Source organism: Marmota marmota, unplaced genomic scaffold (genome assembly GCF_001458135.2).
Source record: "Marmota marmota marmota unplaced genomic scaffold, marMar, whole genome shotgun sequence".
Taxonomy (NCBI): Eukaryota; Metazoa; Chordata; class Mammalia; order Rodentia; family Sciuridae; genus Marmota; species Marmota marmota.
Window position 1 is genome coordinate 1,014,448 of NW_026000022.1, and position 16,936 is coordinate 1,031,383.

General features: G+C 44.9%; 1 protein-coding gene across 1 annotated transcript in view; it reads left to right on the forward strand.

Moving 5' to 3' along the window:
* Tgfbrap1 (transforming growth factor beta receptor associated protein 1) overlaps positions 1–16,936 on the forward strand; it is a 61,435-nt gene that overhangs the window by 36,539 nt on the left and 7,960 nt on the right. Inside the window, exons 5-10 of the mRNA XM_015505003.2 lie at positions 161–243; positions 3,324–3,665; positions 5,479–5,536; positions 9,845–9,988; positions 12,500–12,646; positions 13,526–13,685. Of these exons, the coding sequence (XP_015360489.1) occupies positions 161–243; positions 3,324–3,665; positions 5,479–5,536; positions 9,845–9,988; positions 12,500–12,646; positions 13,526–13,685 (934 nt within the window). The remainder of the gene's footprint in view (positions 1–160; positions 244–3,323; positions 3,666–5,478; positions 5,537–9,844; positions 9,989–12,499; positions 12,647–13,525; positions 13,686–16,936) is intronic.

Consider the following 16,936-nt stretch of genomic DNA (forward strand, 5'->3'; position numbering starts at 1 on the left):
CTCCCTCCCTCCCTCCCTTCCTTCCTTCCTTCCTTCCTTCCTTTCTTTCTTCTTTCAACAATGCTGGGCTAGGCAAGTGCTCTACCATGAAGTGATACCTCCTGCTCTCTGTGACGGCCATGAGGTGTCTCTAAGAAATGAAATCTGTGTTTCCTTCCAGGTCATGTACCGAAGGATTCTGCAGCAGGCGGGCTTTATCCAGTTTGCACAACTTCAGTTCCTGGAAGCTAAAGAGCTATTCAGGTAATTTCTGGTGTCAGTAGCAAGGCTGCCTTGACAGTGTCCCCCTGTGCTCAGACCTCCTGCTCCTGTGACATCCTGGTGGGAAATGCTATAGTGGTTAGCTGGAGCTGCAGATGGGGTGGGGGGGCTCACACCTCCCAGGCTGGGGTGGGTCCCAGCCTTAGGTGAAAGGGCCTAGTTCTAGGTAGGGTGAGGCTGAGGATCAGCCTAAGGCAGTCTGTGAGGACAATTCTGTGGAGGAGGCCTCGGGGCTGTGGCTGCCCGAGGAGGAGTCTGAAGGGTGCTCATGTGAGGATTCTGAGGAACCACCTATTTGTGCTTCCTTCTCTCCGAAGATTTTATTAGATTCTGAATTTAGAAAAAGCAAGGGCTTTCTGGAAAAAGCTATGAAAATTTTTCATTGTCTTCTAAAGGCTTTTGAAGTGTGATATTCCTGGTCAGTTCTGTTAGGAAGTTGGAAGCTGAGTTTTGTCATTGGGAGTCCCTGGGCATTATGATTAATGCTGTACCTGCAGGGAGCTCCCCTGAGCCACTTTTGCCATTCATCACTTGTGCCCATCTACAAGCACACCCCTTGCCCTCGCACCTGCTCTTCCAGCTGCCCTTGCTCTGCCGGGGTGGGGTGCTTGGTGAGGCAGATTCTCAGGAAGGTTGTTCAGCACTGCCTGAGAGGTGAAATTATACACCCTTGAACACCCCCTGAAGCCCCGCCCCCTGAAGCCACGCCTTCCCAATGACTTTTCCCAGCACCTCACTAGAACAGAGTCTGCAGTTTATAGCTACCTAGCAAACGAGATGTAGATCATTTGCAGCTCGGCGATGACTTGAGGGGAACCCTGTCTGTGTCATACCATCTGTTGCCCATTCTTGGAGATGATCGCGTATAACCCGCACATGTACTGACATCTTGCTCACAAAATTGGGTGTAGAGAATGGATTTCTGTGTCAAGACTCATTCTGTGAGTAATGATGACTGATACCACTTTTACTCCTACAAATCCTATGTGCTGCTACCATCTGTTCCTAGAGAGATCAGTGGCTTTGGGATTTAAATAGATTCTTTGTGACTTTGGACCTCAACTCTTCTGCCATTCCTTGTTTTTTCCTGCAATGTCAAATACCTCCTCATTGGTATCATGGTGTGTTTATCTCCAAACATCTTCTTTTCCTTGTGGGTCAATCTGAGACAGTGGGCGAATAGCCATGGATGCATGGTCTCCTGTTTTGATAAGAGTGTTAGGTCGATGAAGTGACTTAGGAACAAAGCACCAAGCAGCTCCCCCCCACACGAAAGAAACACCGATAGGGCACTGATGGAACTGCCTGTCAATCAGTAGGGTCTCCTGGCCAATCCTGGATCTTAGTTCCCCGTCCAACTCCAGTGGGACAAAGGACTCTAAAAACCCCTTTACCTGTCCCAAGCCCTCCCTTCCTGCCCTAAGCCCCATAAGACTCCAGTCTAGTTGAGCCCCCACGCGGTTTCTCCTCAGACCCTCCTCTTGCTCTGTTGGTCTGAGGGTTCTGCCCAGGAGTGGGATCTCAATAAAGCCTCGTTCAGCAGCCTTTTAAAATCTGCCTCCTTTTGGTTGTCCCCACTGCCTGACCTTACAAAAAAGAGAATAGAAGTTGGGCCTGTCTGTCATTAGGACAAGGTTCTTTCATACATTAGCCTCTCAGTAGCTCCACTTCAGGTTGACTGCTGCTCAGTTTTTGTCAAAAGTGTGACTGAGATCCAGGCATGGTGGTGCAAGTCTGTAATCCCAGTGACTTGGGAGGCTGAGGCAGGAGGACCACCAGTTCAAACCGAGCCTCAGCAAATTAATGAGGCTCTAAGCAACTCAGCGAGACCCTGTCTCTAATAAAATATAAAAAAGGGTTAGGAGTGTGGCTTAGTAGTTAAGCATCCCTGGGTTCAATCCCTGGTACTAAAAAAAGAAAAAAAAAAAAAAGCCTGAGAGAATTCATAGGTGTTTAAGGTGCTCTATGACAAGGTGAGGGTGCGGGGATGGGGAGTGGAAGGAAGGGAGACCAAGGCAGAAGCCAGTGGAGTGGGGGATGGGAGCTCAGAGACCACTGAGGGGATGTAGTGAACATTGCAGGCAGTGACAGTGCCAGGGTTCGGACAGTCCCCACTTCTTTTTCCTCCAGAACTATCCCATAGGTGGCTCTGACATTGGGCCCAGGTGGAGACCTATAGCTCTGTGATGCCTCCATTGATGTTGTTATTGCCAAGGGGACCAGCAGGCTGGAGGGAAAAGGGCCCAGCAATGAGTTAGACAGGGGACATCAACAAATGTGGTCTCAGGATGTTCTGCTGAGAACAGAACATTTGAAAGCTGCGTCCTAATGTTCTGCTCTGAATTCTATCAAGAGTCACAGCAGAAATGGCAGTATGAATAGTTCTGTCTCTTACGTAGTCAGTCCATTGCCAGTGTTAGGTTCTTTTATTTGGTACTGGGAACTGAACCCAGGGCACTTAACCACGTAGCCACATCCCCAGTCCTTTTTGTTTTTTATTATGAGACGGGGTCTTGCTATGTTGCTGGGTCTGGCCTCAAACTTGTGATCCTCCTGCCTTACCCTCCCGAGCCACTGGGATTACAGGTATGCACCAACATGCCTGGCTTGTGTCAGATTCTTATAAATTCTCCTTCAAGAACTGTCCCACAATCTATTTATAATTAAATGTCAGGAAAACAGTGGTTTTCGGAAGAACTGTGACGTTGTCTGCCTGGATGCCGATGTGTGACATCCTTGGTTGGGCTTGGTCTGCCGCGGTTCTGAGGTGCCAGGGCTACCCTGGGTTTTCCTGGTAACGTAGGCATCTCGATGTTCCACTTGCACGCTGTGGGCCTACGTGTCTGTGACTGTCATTCCCGGTTCTCTTGTGGAACCAGGTGGTGTCACAGGATAGGTAGTGCTGCCTTGTACTTGCAGATTTGGAGGATCGCTCCGATGTGCCACCCCGTGTCCACCCCTGTTCACATGTGCCCACAGGCACTGCCCTCCAGTGTCGTTTGTGTGCCTATGTGTACTCTTTCTCTCTTTTTGCTTCATTTAGTTTGACACTGTAATTGCAGAAGCGGCCAGCTTGACGTCCGGGAGCTGATCTCTCTCTACCCCTTCCTGTTGCCCACCTCCTCTTCATTCACTCGGTCCCACCCTCCTCTTCACGAGTACGCAGACCTGAACCAGCTGACCCAGGGGGACCAGGAGAAGATGGCCAAGTGCAAACGCTTCCTCATAAGCTACCTGAACGAAGTCCGCAGCACAGAGGTCGCTAATGGCTACAAAGAGGACATTGACACAGCTTTGCTCAAGCTGTATGCAGAGGCTGACCACGACAGCCTGCTGGACCTCCTGGTCACCGAGAACTTCTGTCTTCTGACGGACAGCGCTGCCTGGCTAGAGAAGCACAAAAAGTGAGTGTTCTCCTCCAGCGGGACGGGCTTCCCACTTGGGCTCTGCCGCGAAGCTGATGTAGCCAGTGTGACATTTGGTTCCTGGCAGGTCCACTCAGTGGCTACCTTGAAATTGCAGTGACCTCAGGAGCTGAGTGCTGTCCAGATGCTGTTGCTCTTATCACTATCCAAGGGGTGTCGGGGCCATTCACTCTCTCCTCATTCTTTAATAGTAAGACTACAATTTAGAACTAGTCACGGGCTTTGTTATTAAATGGAGCCATTTTTAAGTTTCTTCTGTTGTCAACCGAGGATTCACTTGTGCAAATGCCATGTGATTTTTAATTAAAGACTGCATTGGCCAGGTGTGGTGGTATGCGCCTGTAATCCCAGCAGCTCAAGGCTGAGGCAGGAGGATCACAAGTTCAGAGCCATCCTGAGCAACTTAGCGAGGTGCTAAGCAACTCAGTGAGACTCTGTCTCTGAATAAAATACAAAAAAGGGCTGAGGATGTAGCTTAGTGGTTAAATGCCCCTGAGTTCAATCCCTAGTACCAAAAAAAAAAAAAAAGTGCATTGAGTCTTTGATAACCAAACTGTTTAAATAGACACCTGGATAAATGATGAAGTGGTATGGTTTTTGACCTTGGTCCCACAAAGTCATGGTTGAAAACTGCCTTCATTACGTCCATGAGTTAGTAGCAGCCTCCTGTCCAGGGCCGCTTGGTGCATAGTGACTAGCTTGATTAGGGCTGGCAGCTTCTTCATCCAGGGTAGGAAGTCACAGAACTAATCATTCTAGGCCCCAGTTTTCTTATCTTTAAAAATGAAGGGCATTGGGTGATCTCTCAATTTCATATAAGCAGTAAGTTTTTTAAAAATATTTTTTTGCCTATGATTTTTGTTAAGAATTTGAAGGGGCAGAAGGACTGATGAAATCCCACAGAGATCCTGGGGGTCACCATGCTAGACCCTGTTCAGTGTCTGAGATGACCTGGGCTTCCATGAGGGTTTTGGCTCTGTCCTCAGTTTCCCAGGTTACCAGAACATGTTATGGAGTGGTGTTATAGGCTGAGTATTCCTGACCTAAGGTGCTTGCAACAGAAGCATTGCAGGTTTCAGAGTTTCAGAGTTTTGGATGTTTGTATAGACTTCTGCAGTGAAACATCCCTAATCGGAAAATCCAAAATCTGAAGTGCTTCAAATTCTGAAACAGTTTGTGAGCATCGTGCCAGTCCTTCCCATTTGTAAATGAGGACGTAGAAGACTGGGTCAGTTAGTCTTCTTGCTCAGTGCAATTCAGTTCATCAGTCACGAAGCCTTAGTAGAAACTGAGGTCTCTGACCTCTGGGACCCTCTTCCTGAATCCCCTTGACTTTCTGTTGTCTATGGTTCCCGGACACCATCAGTGTTCTCTGCTGTTGTTCGGATTGAAGCTTCTTGCCCCTTTTCTCAAGAAATGCTCAGACAGTGGACCTTCCCCATGCTCTTACCACTGTGTCATGGGCTACTGTGGTAACTGAAGATATATGAAATTGTATTAGTATTTGAAGCAAAATAGAAAGCAATTCCAAATGCTATTTTCACATAGTATCATGGTATTTTCTTTTCTCAGCCCTCCCAAGGTTGGAATCATCCTTTTTTGGAGATTGATAGAGCACCTGTTTTTAGTGCCATAAGCAAAATAAATAGAAGTGAGGATCCTTTTGTTTGAAGTTAGCTGTCTTCTGAGTTGAATAGGATCCAGGGGAGCAAGCCAGGGGAGGTCACTATGTTGGTTTTGCCTGCAGCGGGTCATGGGGACACATTGTCCTGACGACTTTGTTCTCTTCCAGGTATTTTGCACTTGGACTGCTCTATCATTACAATAACCAAGATGCTGCCGCACTGCAGGTGGGTCCAAAAGCATTTTAGCATTATGTTGAAATCGGTGTCCTTTAACTCAGTGTTACTTAGCAAAAAAAGCTAAATCCACAAATTGATAGAAACCACTTTTGCCTGATCTCCTTTTATCCAGAACAAAAATAATATTGTTTTAGAAAGTGAATTCCTTGAGAAATGATGGCCAAGACTTTTCATTTCTTTGTATTCTTTGAAGAGCACTATCCAGATTGAGATTTTGAAACTTGAAAAATTTTCAAATGAAAAAGTACTGATAATTTATTTTTAATTTTCTTAAGTAGACGTGAAATAATTTTACATACTTATAGGGTACGTTGTGATAACTCGATGATACATGTACAGGACACGAAATGGTCAAATCAGGGTAATTAGCATTGCCGACTCCTTAAACATATTTACCACTTCTTTGTGTTGGGAATCTTTGAACTCCTCTATTTTAAAATCTGTAATAAATTGTTGTAAACTGCAGTTCTGAGCTGTAGAACAGTAGGAATTACTTCTTCTAACTGTATTTTGTTTCCTATTATCCAATTTCCATCTATCCTTCTTCTCCCTACTTCCTAACCTTTAGTAACCACTATTTTTTCTACTTATTTGAATAAGACTTCTTATTGAACCACAGGGTATGTGACATCATTGTCTTATAAGAAAATTAGGGCAGAAAATAGCTATTGAATTTATCATTTCCACTGTTCCTGACAATAACCATTACCAATGAGCTGGGTAAATTACTATCCCTATGTCACCGTGACAAAACTGAAGCTGATCAAGGCCATGCCTGTGATCCCAGGTGGAGCTGGGATTTGAACCAGCGCTCCGGGTGGCCGGGCAGGGGTACTGCACCTGGAGAGAAATAGCATGGATTTGTCAGCCTGTCTCTCACCTTGCATTGTTGCATCTTCCAGCTTGCTTTTGAGCCTGACAGCTTCATCTCACACTCTCAGAGCACTTTCTCCCCTCTGTTCTTTGTTATCCACTCTTTTGCGTGTTGGACTGGTTTTCTGATATGTGTGTGTGTGTGTGTGTGTATATATATATATATATATATATATATATATACACACATACATACATATATATATATAAATATATATGTAAATATATATATATTTACATATGACAGCAGAATGCATTACAATTCTTATTACACATATAGAGCACAATTTTTCATATCTCTGGTTGTATACACAGTACATTCACACCAATTCATGTCTTCATATCTGTACTTTGGATAATAATGATCATCACATTCCACCTTCATTAATTACCCCATGCCCCCTCCCTTCCCCAGAGTTTGTCCATTTCTCCCATGCTCCCTCTCCCTATCCCACTATGAATCAGCCTCCTTATATCAAAGAAAACATTTGGCATTTGTTTTTTTTGGGGGGGGGATTTGCTAACTTCACTTAGCATTATCTTCTCTAACTCCATCCATTTACCTCCAAATGCCGTGATTTTATTCTCTTTTATTGCTTAGTAATATTCCATTGTGTATATATGCCACATTTCTTTTTTGTTTCATTGTGTGAAGCAAAGAACATCAACCATATTCACCAAACTAACATCAACTCCATGACTTTGGCAAAGCCAAGTGTCTATTTAGTCTTTAGTTTTGCTTTGGGAAACTATCACAAGGTTGTGGGGAGAAAGGAACACTGGTACATTATTGGTGGGACTGCAGACTAAATCTCTGGAAAGCAGTTTGGAGATTCCTCAGAAAACTAAGGGTGACCCAGCTATCCCATTTCTGAGTATTTTCCCCAAAGATTTGAAATCAGCCTACTATAGCAACACAGCCACAGCAATGTTTAGAGCAGCAAAATTCACAATAGTTAAATTCTGAAATCAACCCAGATGCCCATCAATAGATGAGTGCATTAAGAAATTGTGGTGTATATATACACAACAGAGTTCTACTCAGCCATTAAAAAGAATGAGATGATGGCATTTGCCAGTAAATGGATAGAAATGCAGAACATCATGCTAAGTGAAATCAGCCAAACTCAGAAACTCAAAGGTTGAATGTATTCTCCCATCTTCAGAAGCTAGAATAAAACAGAGGAAAGCAAGGAGAGAAGGATAAGCTTGCATAAAGAACCAACCAAATACAAATTAATAGGCGAGTGAAAGGAAGTCCAGTAGAGTAGAGGAAGGAGAGGGGAGAGGGAAGAAGGAAGGTTTTAAAAAAAAATTTTTTTTTTTTAAAGGAGGCCAGATGCATGCCTGTAATCCCAGTGGCTCAGGAAGCTGAGGCAGGAGGGTCACAAATTCAAAGCCAAACTCAGCAGCTTAGTGAGGCCATAGCAACTCAGCAAGACCCTGACCCTAAATAAAATATAAAATGGGGCTCAGATGTGGCTTAGTGATTAAGTGCCTCTTTCCCAAAGCTAAAACATATTTGGGTATCACAGATAAAATTTCAATATATATGTGATTATGTTATTTGGTTTGGGGAAGTCAGTGTTGAAGAAATGATTATACGTTAAGCATTCCTAATCAGAAAAATCTAAAATGCTTCAAAGCCCAAAACTATTTGAGTGCTGATGTGAGGTCAAAAGTGGAAAATTCAACAACATAAAACCTTGTTTCAGCCAGGTGTGGTGGCACATGCCTGTAATTCCAGAGGCTCAGAAGGCTGAGGCAGGAGGATCAAAGCCAGCCTCAGCAAAAGTAAGGCCTTAAACAACTCAGTGAGACCCTGAATCTAAATAAAATACAAAATAGGGCTGGGGATGTGGCTCAGTGGTTGAGTGCCCCTAAGTTCATTCCCTGGTACCCCCTCCCAAAACAAAACCTTGTTTCATGCACAAAATTATTAAAAATATTGCATAAATTTACCTCTGGGCAAAGTGTATAAAGTGTACTTGATACAAATGAATTTCTTGTTCAGACTTGAGTCCTACCTCCAAGATACATCACTATCTATATGCAAAAATCCCAAAATCTGAAACAATATAAAATCCAAAATACCGATAGCCCCTGCATTTGGGATAAGGGATACTCAACCTATAACATAAAAGATGTTGGGATTCTGATGTCAGAAAGACAGATTGGCATCACCAGCCCTGTTTCCTAGATGTACTGCTTTTGCCGGGGCTCAGAAGCCCAGCCAGGTGGACAGCTGGATGAGGCTCATGGTGGGGGAGGTGCGGCCTCTATCCCTTCCTGCTCCACATGATGCTCCCTCTTTCTGGGGTCCAGACAGTAAGCTTCAGTTAGTATGGTAGGGAAGTTTCTGATGGAAATAGCGAGAGATTTTTATCAATGGGGTTTGTCTTGAGCTTCTGGGCAAAAGGCAACAGGAGCATTTGGGATCAGAATCACCAAGGCATTTTGAAAAAATACATCTTCCCATCACAGTCCAAGGAGAGTCTGAGAATCAAGAGCTCAGGTGATGGAGAAGATAGAAATAGATGCTCTCTGATGCTTGTAGGTGAATTCTTTTGTGTCTATAGATGTCACCATTTTATTTATTTTATGAAGAAAGATTGAAAAGCACTCATCTATCCCCATAAACTTTGTGGGCTGTTTACATTGGGAAGGAAGGAAGGAAATTAAAAATTGATTTAGACATTTATGACTTGTCCTACTATAGGTTGAATACTTCTTATTCAAATTGCTTGGGATCAGAAGTATTTCAAATTTCGGAGTTTTTCAGATTTTGAAAGATTTGCATAGATTTTAGGGGTGAACCAACCCCAGTTTGAAATTTGAAATCTAAAACGCATTATCAAGCCAGGCTTGGTGGCACATGCTAGTAATCCCAGTGGCTCAGGAGGCTGAGGGAGGAGGATTGTGAGTTCAAAGCCAGTCTCAGCAAAAGCCAGGCACTAAGCAACTCAGTGTGACCCTGTCTCTAAATAAAAAAATACAAAATAGAGCTGGGGATATGGCTCAATGGTTGAATGCCCCTGAGTTCAATCCCCAGTACCAAAAGTAAAATTAAATTAAATGCATTATCAACATGCTTAAAAAATTTTGGCCCAGCAACATGGGAAACTGAGGCAGGAGGATTACAAGTTTGAGGTCAGCCTCAACAACTTAGCGAGGCACTCAGCAACTTCGTGTGACCCTGTCTCGAAATAAAAAATGAAAAGGTATAGAGATGTGCTCAGTGGTAAAGCTCCCCTGGGTTCAAAGTTTTGGATTGGGGGTTTTCAGATCAAGGAGGGATTCTCAACCTATTCTTCCAAAAGTCTTAAAAGGTCAAGTAAGTAGACACACAGACTTTCTAAGCTAATTCTGCAAGATACGTAATGTTCTAGGTTTTGTTTATGTTTATGTTTGATTCCTTTCCAGTTGTGGGTAAACATCGTGAACGGGGACATCGAGGACTCCACGCGCTCAGACCTGTACGAGTACATTGTTGATTTTCTCACCTACTGCTTAGACCAGGAGTTGGTGTGGACCTACGCCGACTGGGTCTTGCAGAGAAGTGAGGAGGTTTGTGCTTGAGAATTGCCTTCTTCTTCAGGGTGGCTGGTAAAAACCAACCAAAAGAGCTCTTGATTTTAAGTGGGGGAAAAAAGCTACATTTCAAACCCCTCTAATTTCTTTGTTCCCCTTTTAATACCTTCTTTTGAGTCATCCGAACTCCAGCTCTGTAAGAAGTTCTGCATTTTTTCTTTTTTGGGGGGGCCAGGTGGGTACCAGAGATTGAACTCAGGGGCACTCGACCATGGAGACACATCCCCAGCTCTGTTTTGTATTTTATTTAGAGACAAGGTCTCACTGAGTTGCTTAGCGCCTCTCTCTTGCTGAGGCTGGCTTTGAACTAGTGATCCTCCTGCCTCAGCCTCCTGAGCCCCTGGGATTACAGGTGTGTGCCACTATGCCCGGCCAAAGTTCTGAATTTTGGTGCTTTTTAGACACATGGTTAGAATCCTCTCCCTGGGAAGCCCTCTTTTCTAGAAAAGCAAAAAGCCTAGCCCCGTCAGTCTTGTGGGGTCTCCCTGTCTCCCCAGTGACATCTGGCATTGTTGTCACCGGAGCAGTAGCAGGCTGCTGCCCTGAAGGCTTTGGGCCTTGTCAGGAGACAGCCCCAGGCCTGGGCCACACCAGAGAGACCAATTGTTCCCTTGCCTGCTCCCACCACCCCACATGGAAATTGTGGGTGTGGAGGCCCATGTGGGGAGCAGGATTTAGCCCATCTTTTTTTTTCCTTTGAACACATTTATTTATTTTTTATTTGTTCTTTTTAGTTGCACATGACAGTAGAATATATTTTGACATATCGTACATACATGGAGTCTACCTTCCTGTTCTTGTGGTTGTACATGAGGCAGAGTCACACTGGTCGTGTATTCATATGTGAACATAGGAAAGTGATGTCAGAATCCTTCTACTGTCTTTCCCATTCCAGTGTCCCCTCCCTCCCTCCCATGCCCCCTCGTCCAATCTGGTGCCCTCCCCCACCCCCTATGGGAGTCAGCATCTGCATATCAGAGAGAACATTCAGCTTTGGTTTTCTGGGGTTGATTTATTTCACTTAGCAATGATAATGTCTAGTTCCATCCATTTACTGGCAAATGCCATAATTTCATTCTCCTTTATGTCAACCCGTCTTTGACATCGAGAAATGACAAGAGTGGTAAAGCACCTGTTGGCTGTGGGCTATCTAGGGGATAGCATGCTCAGGACAGAGGGACAGAGACCTTAGTGACTCCCACAGATGACTGGAACAAAGATAGTAAGCCTCTTGGTTCTCACCATTAAAGACATACTGTTTCCTTGGCTCCCCTGGGAGAGACACACATGCTGTCCTGACTGGAAGGTCAGCGCCCTTGTGCACTCACCTTTTACTCCATCCCTCCTGTGCCGCTGAGGCACGCCCACAGTGTCCACTCCTGACATGCTCACACTTATAACATGGATCTAGTGCCATTGAGAGGGGTAGACCATTCTCAGGGCTCCCAAATTACAGCAGAACATACTGGAATCCTGTGTGCCACCTGATAGGCCTGTCACTTGACCTGTCTCTCCTTTGAATGGCACTGCAACTCCACGAAGTGCACATTGTTATTATTCTGATATTGTTGTAGTTGTTGTTTATGCAGTATTGAGGATGGAACCCAGGACCTTGTGCATGCTAGGCAAGTATCTTACCACTGAGCCTTCCCTAGCCTGAAGTGGGCCTGTTTTTTAGACCATGGCAAACTAAGACTCAAAGAGATTCAGAATCTTTGCCAATTGGTGAGAAAGCCAACACACAAATCCACACTTACAACCCAAATTCACACTCTTAACAGTTCCACTTCATTTCTCATGTTTTGGGATCATGGAGACGCATGTGTTTGCAGGCAACAGACCACGCACACATAAAGGCCCAGGGGAACCTGGCATGGATATACTTTTCTCATTAGCATTTCCTTGAAGATGGAATTAGACCAGAGTATTTCAATGTGAAAGGAGGCAGTTCTGTTCAGGAACCAGTGTCAGATCCGAGATTAACCATCTATCATAAATAGTCTACCAAATAGCTAATCTTGGTTCAGAGATCTGAGTTTAGTGTATTGAGTTTTCAGTGCTTTTGGCTATTTTCATTTATTCTTAGGCAAAGAAACATCCCTGTTTGGGGATGATCTTAATAGTCCAAGATAGTTACTGCATGAGTTGTCAAAATCCATTACCCGATAAATGCTTTGTTTTTTAGTTTCTAATCATTGTTAAAGAAATTCCAGCTGGATGTCTGAGGGGAGGTTTCTGAGTGGAGGGTGCTTTTCTATCTTTGCTTCATGTTCTCTGCTTCCTACTGGACCACGTTTCTCCATAACCATATTTGTTAGCCACTCTATTGGGATATGATTGACACCCCAAAAGTCGTACCTACTGAATGTATTTCATCATCATATTTTTATGATGATTTTATCCAAATCATGAATGCATAGTGACCAAAATAAAGATGAAGAAAAAGTGACTTCAAAAAGTCTAATAACTATTCTGCTCTTCCTTTAGGTTGGCGTTCAAGTTTTCACCAAGAGACCTTGGGACGAACAGCAGAAGAATAGTTTTAATCCAGATGATATTATCAATTGCCTTAAAAAATACCCTAAAGCTCTTGTTAAATATCTGGAATATCTCGTTATTGACAGGAGGCTGCAGGTGAGCACAACAGGAGGTGGAGCCTGACTATCAGCTTTTTTAGCAGATGGTTCTGATGTCACGTTCCCATTCCCTGGCTGCTCAGTCTGTACTTGTGGATGTCTGAGGGAACCTGAGGCTCAGTGAAAGAGAGCCACTGGAATAGGTAGCCCTTTCACTGCTACCTCCTGTCCTCTATATTTATATTGTTCTTCTGTTTTCCCTCTGTTATTATCTCCAAAAGAAATGAGAGAATTTGGGCCTTTTTGCAGAATACCTAAATCCTGTGGCCCTTACTTCACAAAATGACAAGTAACCCTTTTGTTCTCCATAGTCATGCATTAGCTTTCCACCACTCTGACAAAATACTTGAGACAATTAACTTATGAAGAGAAAGGTTGATTTTGATTTCTGGTTTTCGGGGTTCCAGTCTGTGGTCAGTTGGGCCTGTTGCTTTGGGACCTGTGATGAGGCAGACTATCATGGCTAGGAGCAGATGTGGAGCAAAGCTGCTCACCTCAGGGCCAGTGTGTGAAAGAGAGAAAGAGGAAGAGATTATAGTCCCATAATCCCTTTCTAGGACATAACCACAGTGTCCCAACTTCCTCTCATTAGGCCCCACCTCCCAGTTTCACCTCCCTGGGGACCAAGCCTTTAGCACGCGGGCCTTTGGGGAACATGCAACATTCAAACTGTAGCACCACGAACTATGAGCTCCTCCTCTGTGCATTGAGGTTTCTGGGAGATTTCCCACCAGCCAAGAGCGTCACATCCACTGTCTTTGAGAATCTTCCCCAGGTTCCCTCAGAGCAGGCCGGGTCGTGGGCACAGTGGCTGATGGTGGGGATCTGCAGGCTTCCCACTCAGCAAATTCTGTCTGTCGGACCCCCTCTCCTGTAGAAAGAAGAGTACCACACCCACTTGGCGGTTCTCTACCTGGAGGAGGTGCTGCAGCAGAGGGCGGCTGCCGGCAGCCAGGGCTTGGAGCCCAGCGAGACACAGACCAAGCTTCGGCGCCTGCTCCAGAAATCTGACTTGTATCGAGTCCACTTTCTGATAGGTGAGAATGAGCACAGTGTCCCCCAAGTTAGACGCTTCCATCACGCGGGTGGGGAACGGAGAGACCGGCCTTGGCAGAGCTCCTTTTTGATCCTGTGGGATGATTCGTTGGGCCCATTTGGACAGTCAGCCTGCCTGGAGGAGGGGGAGGCCTCTTGTGCTCCCCCTGGACAGTCTCTCAAGTTGGACTGTGGCCTAAGCTGGTGACATCAGAGTTGCCCTGACAGGTCCTGGCCGTGTGCATGGCTGTTGATCAGTCCTTCATTTAAACCTCTTGATTCAGCTTTGAACACCCAGTCCTGGTTTTTTTGGATGACTCCACTACAGTAGTGCCTAGGTATCTTTGGGGGATTGGTTCCAGACCCCCCAGGATACAAGTCTGCAGATGCTCAAGTCCCTTAGAGAAAATAGCAAGTGTTTGTATGGGACCTGTACACTTTCTCCCATTTAGATTGCTTATAATACCTCACACAATGTGAACACTAGGTAAATAATTATTATACTTCATCATTTAAGTCTGTCACAGATTCGATTTTTTTTTTTTTTTTACTTTGTTTTCTTTGCTGTACTGGGGAAGGAAGCCAGTGAACTCTACCACTGAGCCTACACCCCAGCACTTTTTATTTTATTTGGGAAAAGGATCTCATTAAATTGCCCAGACTGGCCTCAAACTTGTGATTCTCCTGCCTCAGCCTGCCAAAGAGCTGGGATCACGGGCATGTGCCACTCTGCACCTGACCAGTTTTTGGTTTTCTTTTTTAATTGTTGTTACTGTTTGATTTTTTGGTTTTTGTTCTTTTTTGTCCAAATTTTTTTTTTTTTTTTTTTTTGATCTGTGATTGGTTCAGTTCTCAGATGTGAAACCTGTGAGTACTGAGGACCAGCTGCATTTGGTCAAAACTTTGCCAACTGGTCCTGTTCCAGTGGCCCTTTCTTGGTCTTCAAACCTTGGTCACGGCTTGAAGTCCCTTGAGCCCTAAGCCATGGAAGCACTGCAGGTGTCTTAGAGGGAACTTGAGTTTCCAGTTTCTCAAGAGGGCAAAGACCACAGTGTCCATATTGTGGAGAGTGCCACATAGCAGTGTGGTCCTGCACTGGTAGCATTGACCACTTTCTTACTGTACTGGACACCAGTACAGTAAGACTGCTGGGATTACAGTCAAGTGCCAGTGCACCTGGATTTGTACTTACTTAGATTAGTAACGTGTTTTTCTTTAACAGCATTAGTGCCATTTTCCAACCATTACATCTCTTCTCATTGTTCCTGGTAGCTGTGTTCTTGGAAGTCTCCACAAACATGGAATTAGGAAGCATTGAACTATGGTCAGTAGGGGAAATACAGGGTTAGATTTCTGCAAACCTGCCCAACATTTCATAACCCTGTCAGTACATAGACAGTGAGCCTGCCTGGAGGTGGGGTAGGCCTCTTGTGCTCCCCGTGTAAAGTCTCTCAACAATGCATGTTTCTGTTTAACGACACCTTCATATATTGTTCATTCATTACCATTAAATTCACAGTCAACAACACTTTAACTCATGTAAAACTAAAGCCTATGTAATGCACAAATTTTTTCCATAAGGCTCAGCACAGCCTTCAGTAAAATTACTAACAAAGAGCAAAATGCACCAGGCATAAGTCAAGATGCCAAGAACGTGTTACAATGCTTAATTTCTGCAGTTTATATGAAGTAAGTCCTAGCACTCTTCCCGTTGTTATAGGAGAGCACATAAATTGAAGCTGGAAGATTTACCCAACTTGCCCCAGGTCACACAGCTCATGAGCAGCAGAGCCAGAGCATGGACGTGTACTGATGTTTGGCATGAACAGCAAATGCTGGTTCTAGCTCACACTTACCCAGGGCTCCCCTTCGCCTGTGGTGCATGCAGCCATGCAGATTGCCTACAGCCACTGTGTGTTTTTATTGGTTGGTGCCCATACTATAAAGGCTGTTAAATATCTTTATTAACGCTTTTTTTTGTGGTGGGGGCAGGTAATGGGGATTGTACTCAGGGGCACTTGACCACTGAACCACATCCCTAGCCCTATTTTGTATTGTTTTATTTAAAGACAGGGTTGCTTAGTGCCTTACTTTGCTGAGGCTGGCTTTGAACTTGCAATCCTCCTGCCTCAGCCTCCTGAGTTGCTGGGATTACAGTCAAGTGCCACTGCACCTGGCTTTTACTAACACCTTTGACATACTTTTTTGCCTTACATAAATTTGCTGACCATGGCTTTCATTCATCCAGCTTTTGAGCACATACAGTGTATCCTTGTGCAAGAACTGGGGGTCTTGCAGGCAGTGAGGGTCCCCCAACACACTATGGAAATAACATTAGAAAATCAGAGATTAACCTTGTATCTGGATTAGTCTACTTTCTGATGCTATAACAAAATACTTGAGATTAGGTAATTTATATAAAAAAGTTTTATTTAGCATAAAGTTTTGTAGGTCAAAAGTCCAAGAGGGCGTTGCCCCTATTGATTTGGCTTCTGATAAGGGCTGTTTGGTGGGAGCACTTGAGAGAGAGGGAAAGATCACAGGGAAAGACAGGAAGCCAGAGAGAGATGAAGGAGGGGCCAGTCTTGATCTCTTATGACAACCTTCTCATGAGAACTAACCAGGGTCCCAGGAGAACTACTTCTATCTCTTCTGAAGGTGATCCCTCAGGGACCTAATTATCTTCCACTGGGCTCCGCCTCCTCTCACATGGCCACTCTGAGGACTAAGCTTCCAGCACATGAGCTGTGGGGGACACACTCAAGCTGTCACCACAGCATGGCAGTAACCCCTGGTTGGTTAGTTGGGTGACTTGGAGATACACTAGGCTAGGGAAGCTGTGGTAACCATCCCTGCCAAACCAGTCCCCTTGGGGTACCGGGAATCGGGTATCAGTGCGGTGATGGGTGTAAACAGTGTGCATCGCCACAGTGCCCTTCGCACCTTTGCACGTCTCCCTGTGACTCAAGTGTTGAAGCCTCTGAGCAATTGTGTGTTGACCCTTCACCAGGAGGAGGGTGGTGTCTGGTGCTGCAGTGGACACAGGCTGCACACCCAGCCCTTGGCTGCATCCTGGTCATGTCTGTCTTGGGCATTAGCCTGAGGGAACCCCTGTGTGACCAAGCTTCAGAGGCCAAGTGCCCGTCACTTGAGTATTAAGCATGACTTCAGACCAAGTGTTATCCTCAAAATAACCCTGAGCAGTAGGAAGAGGACTTGCATCTTCCTATTCCACCGGGGGGGGGGGGGGGGG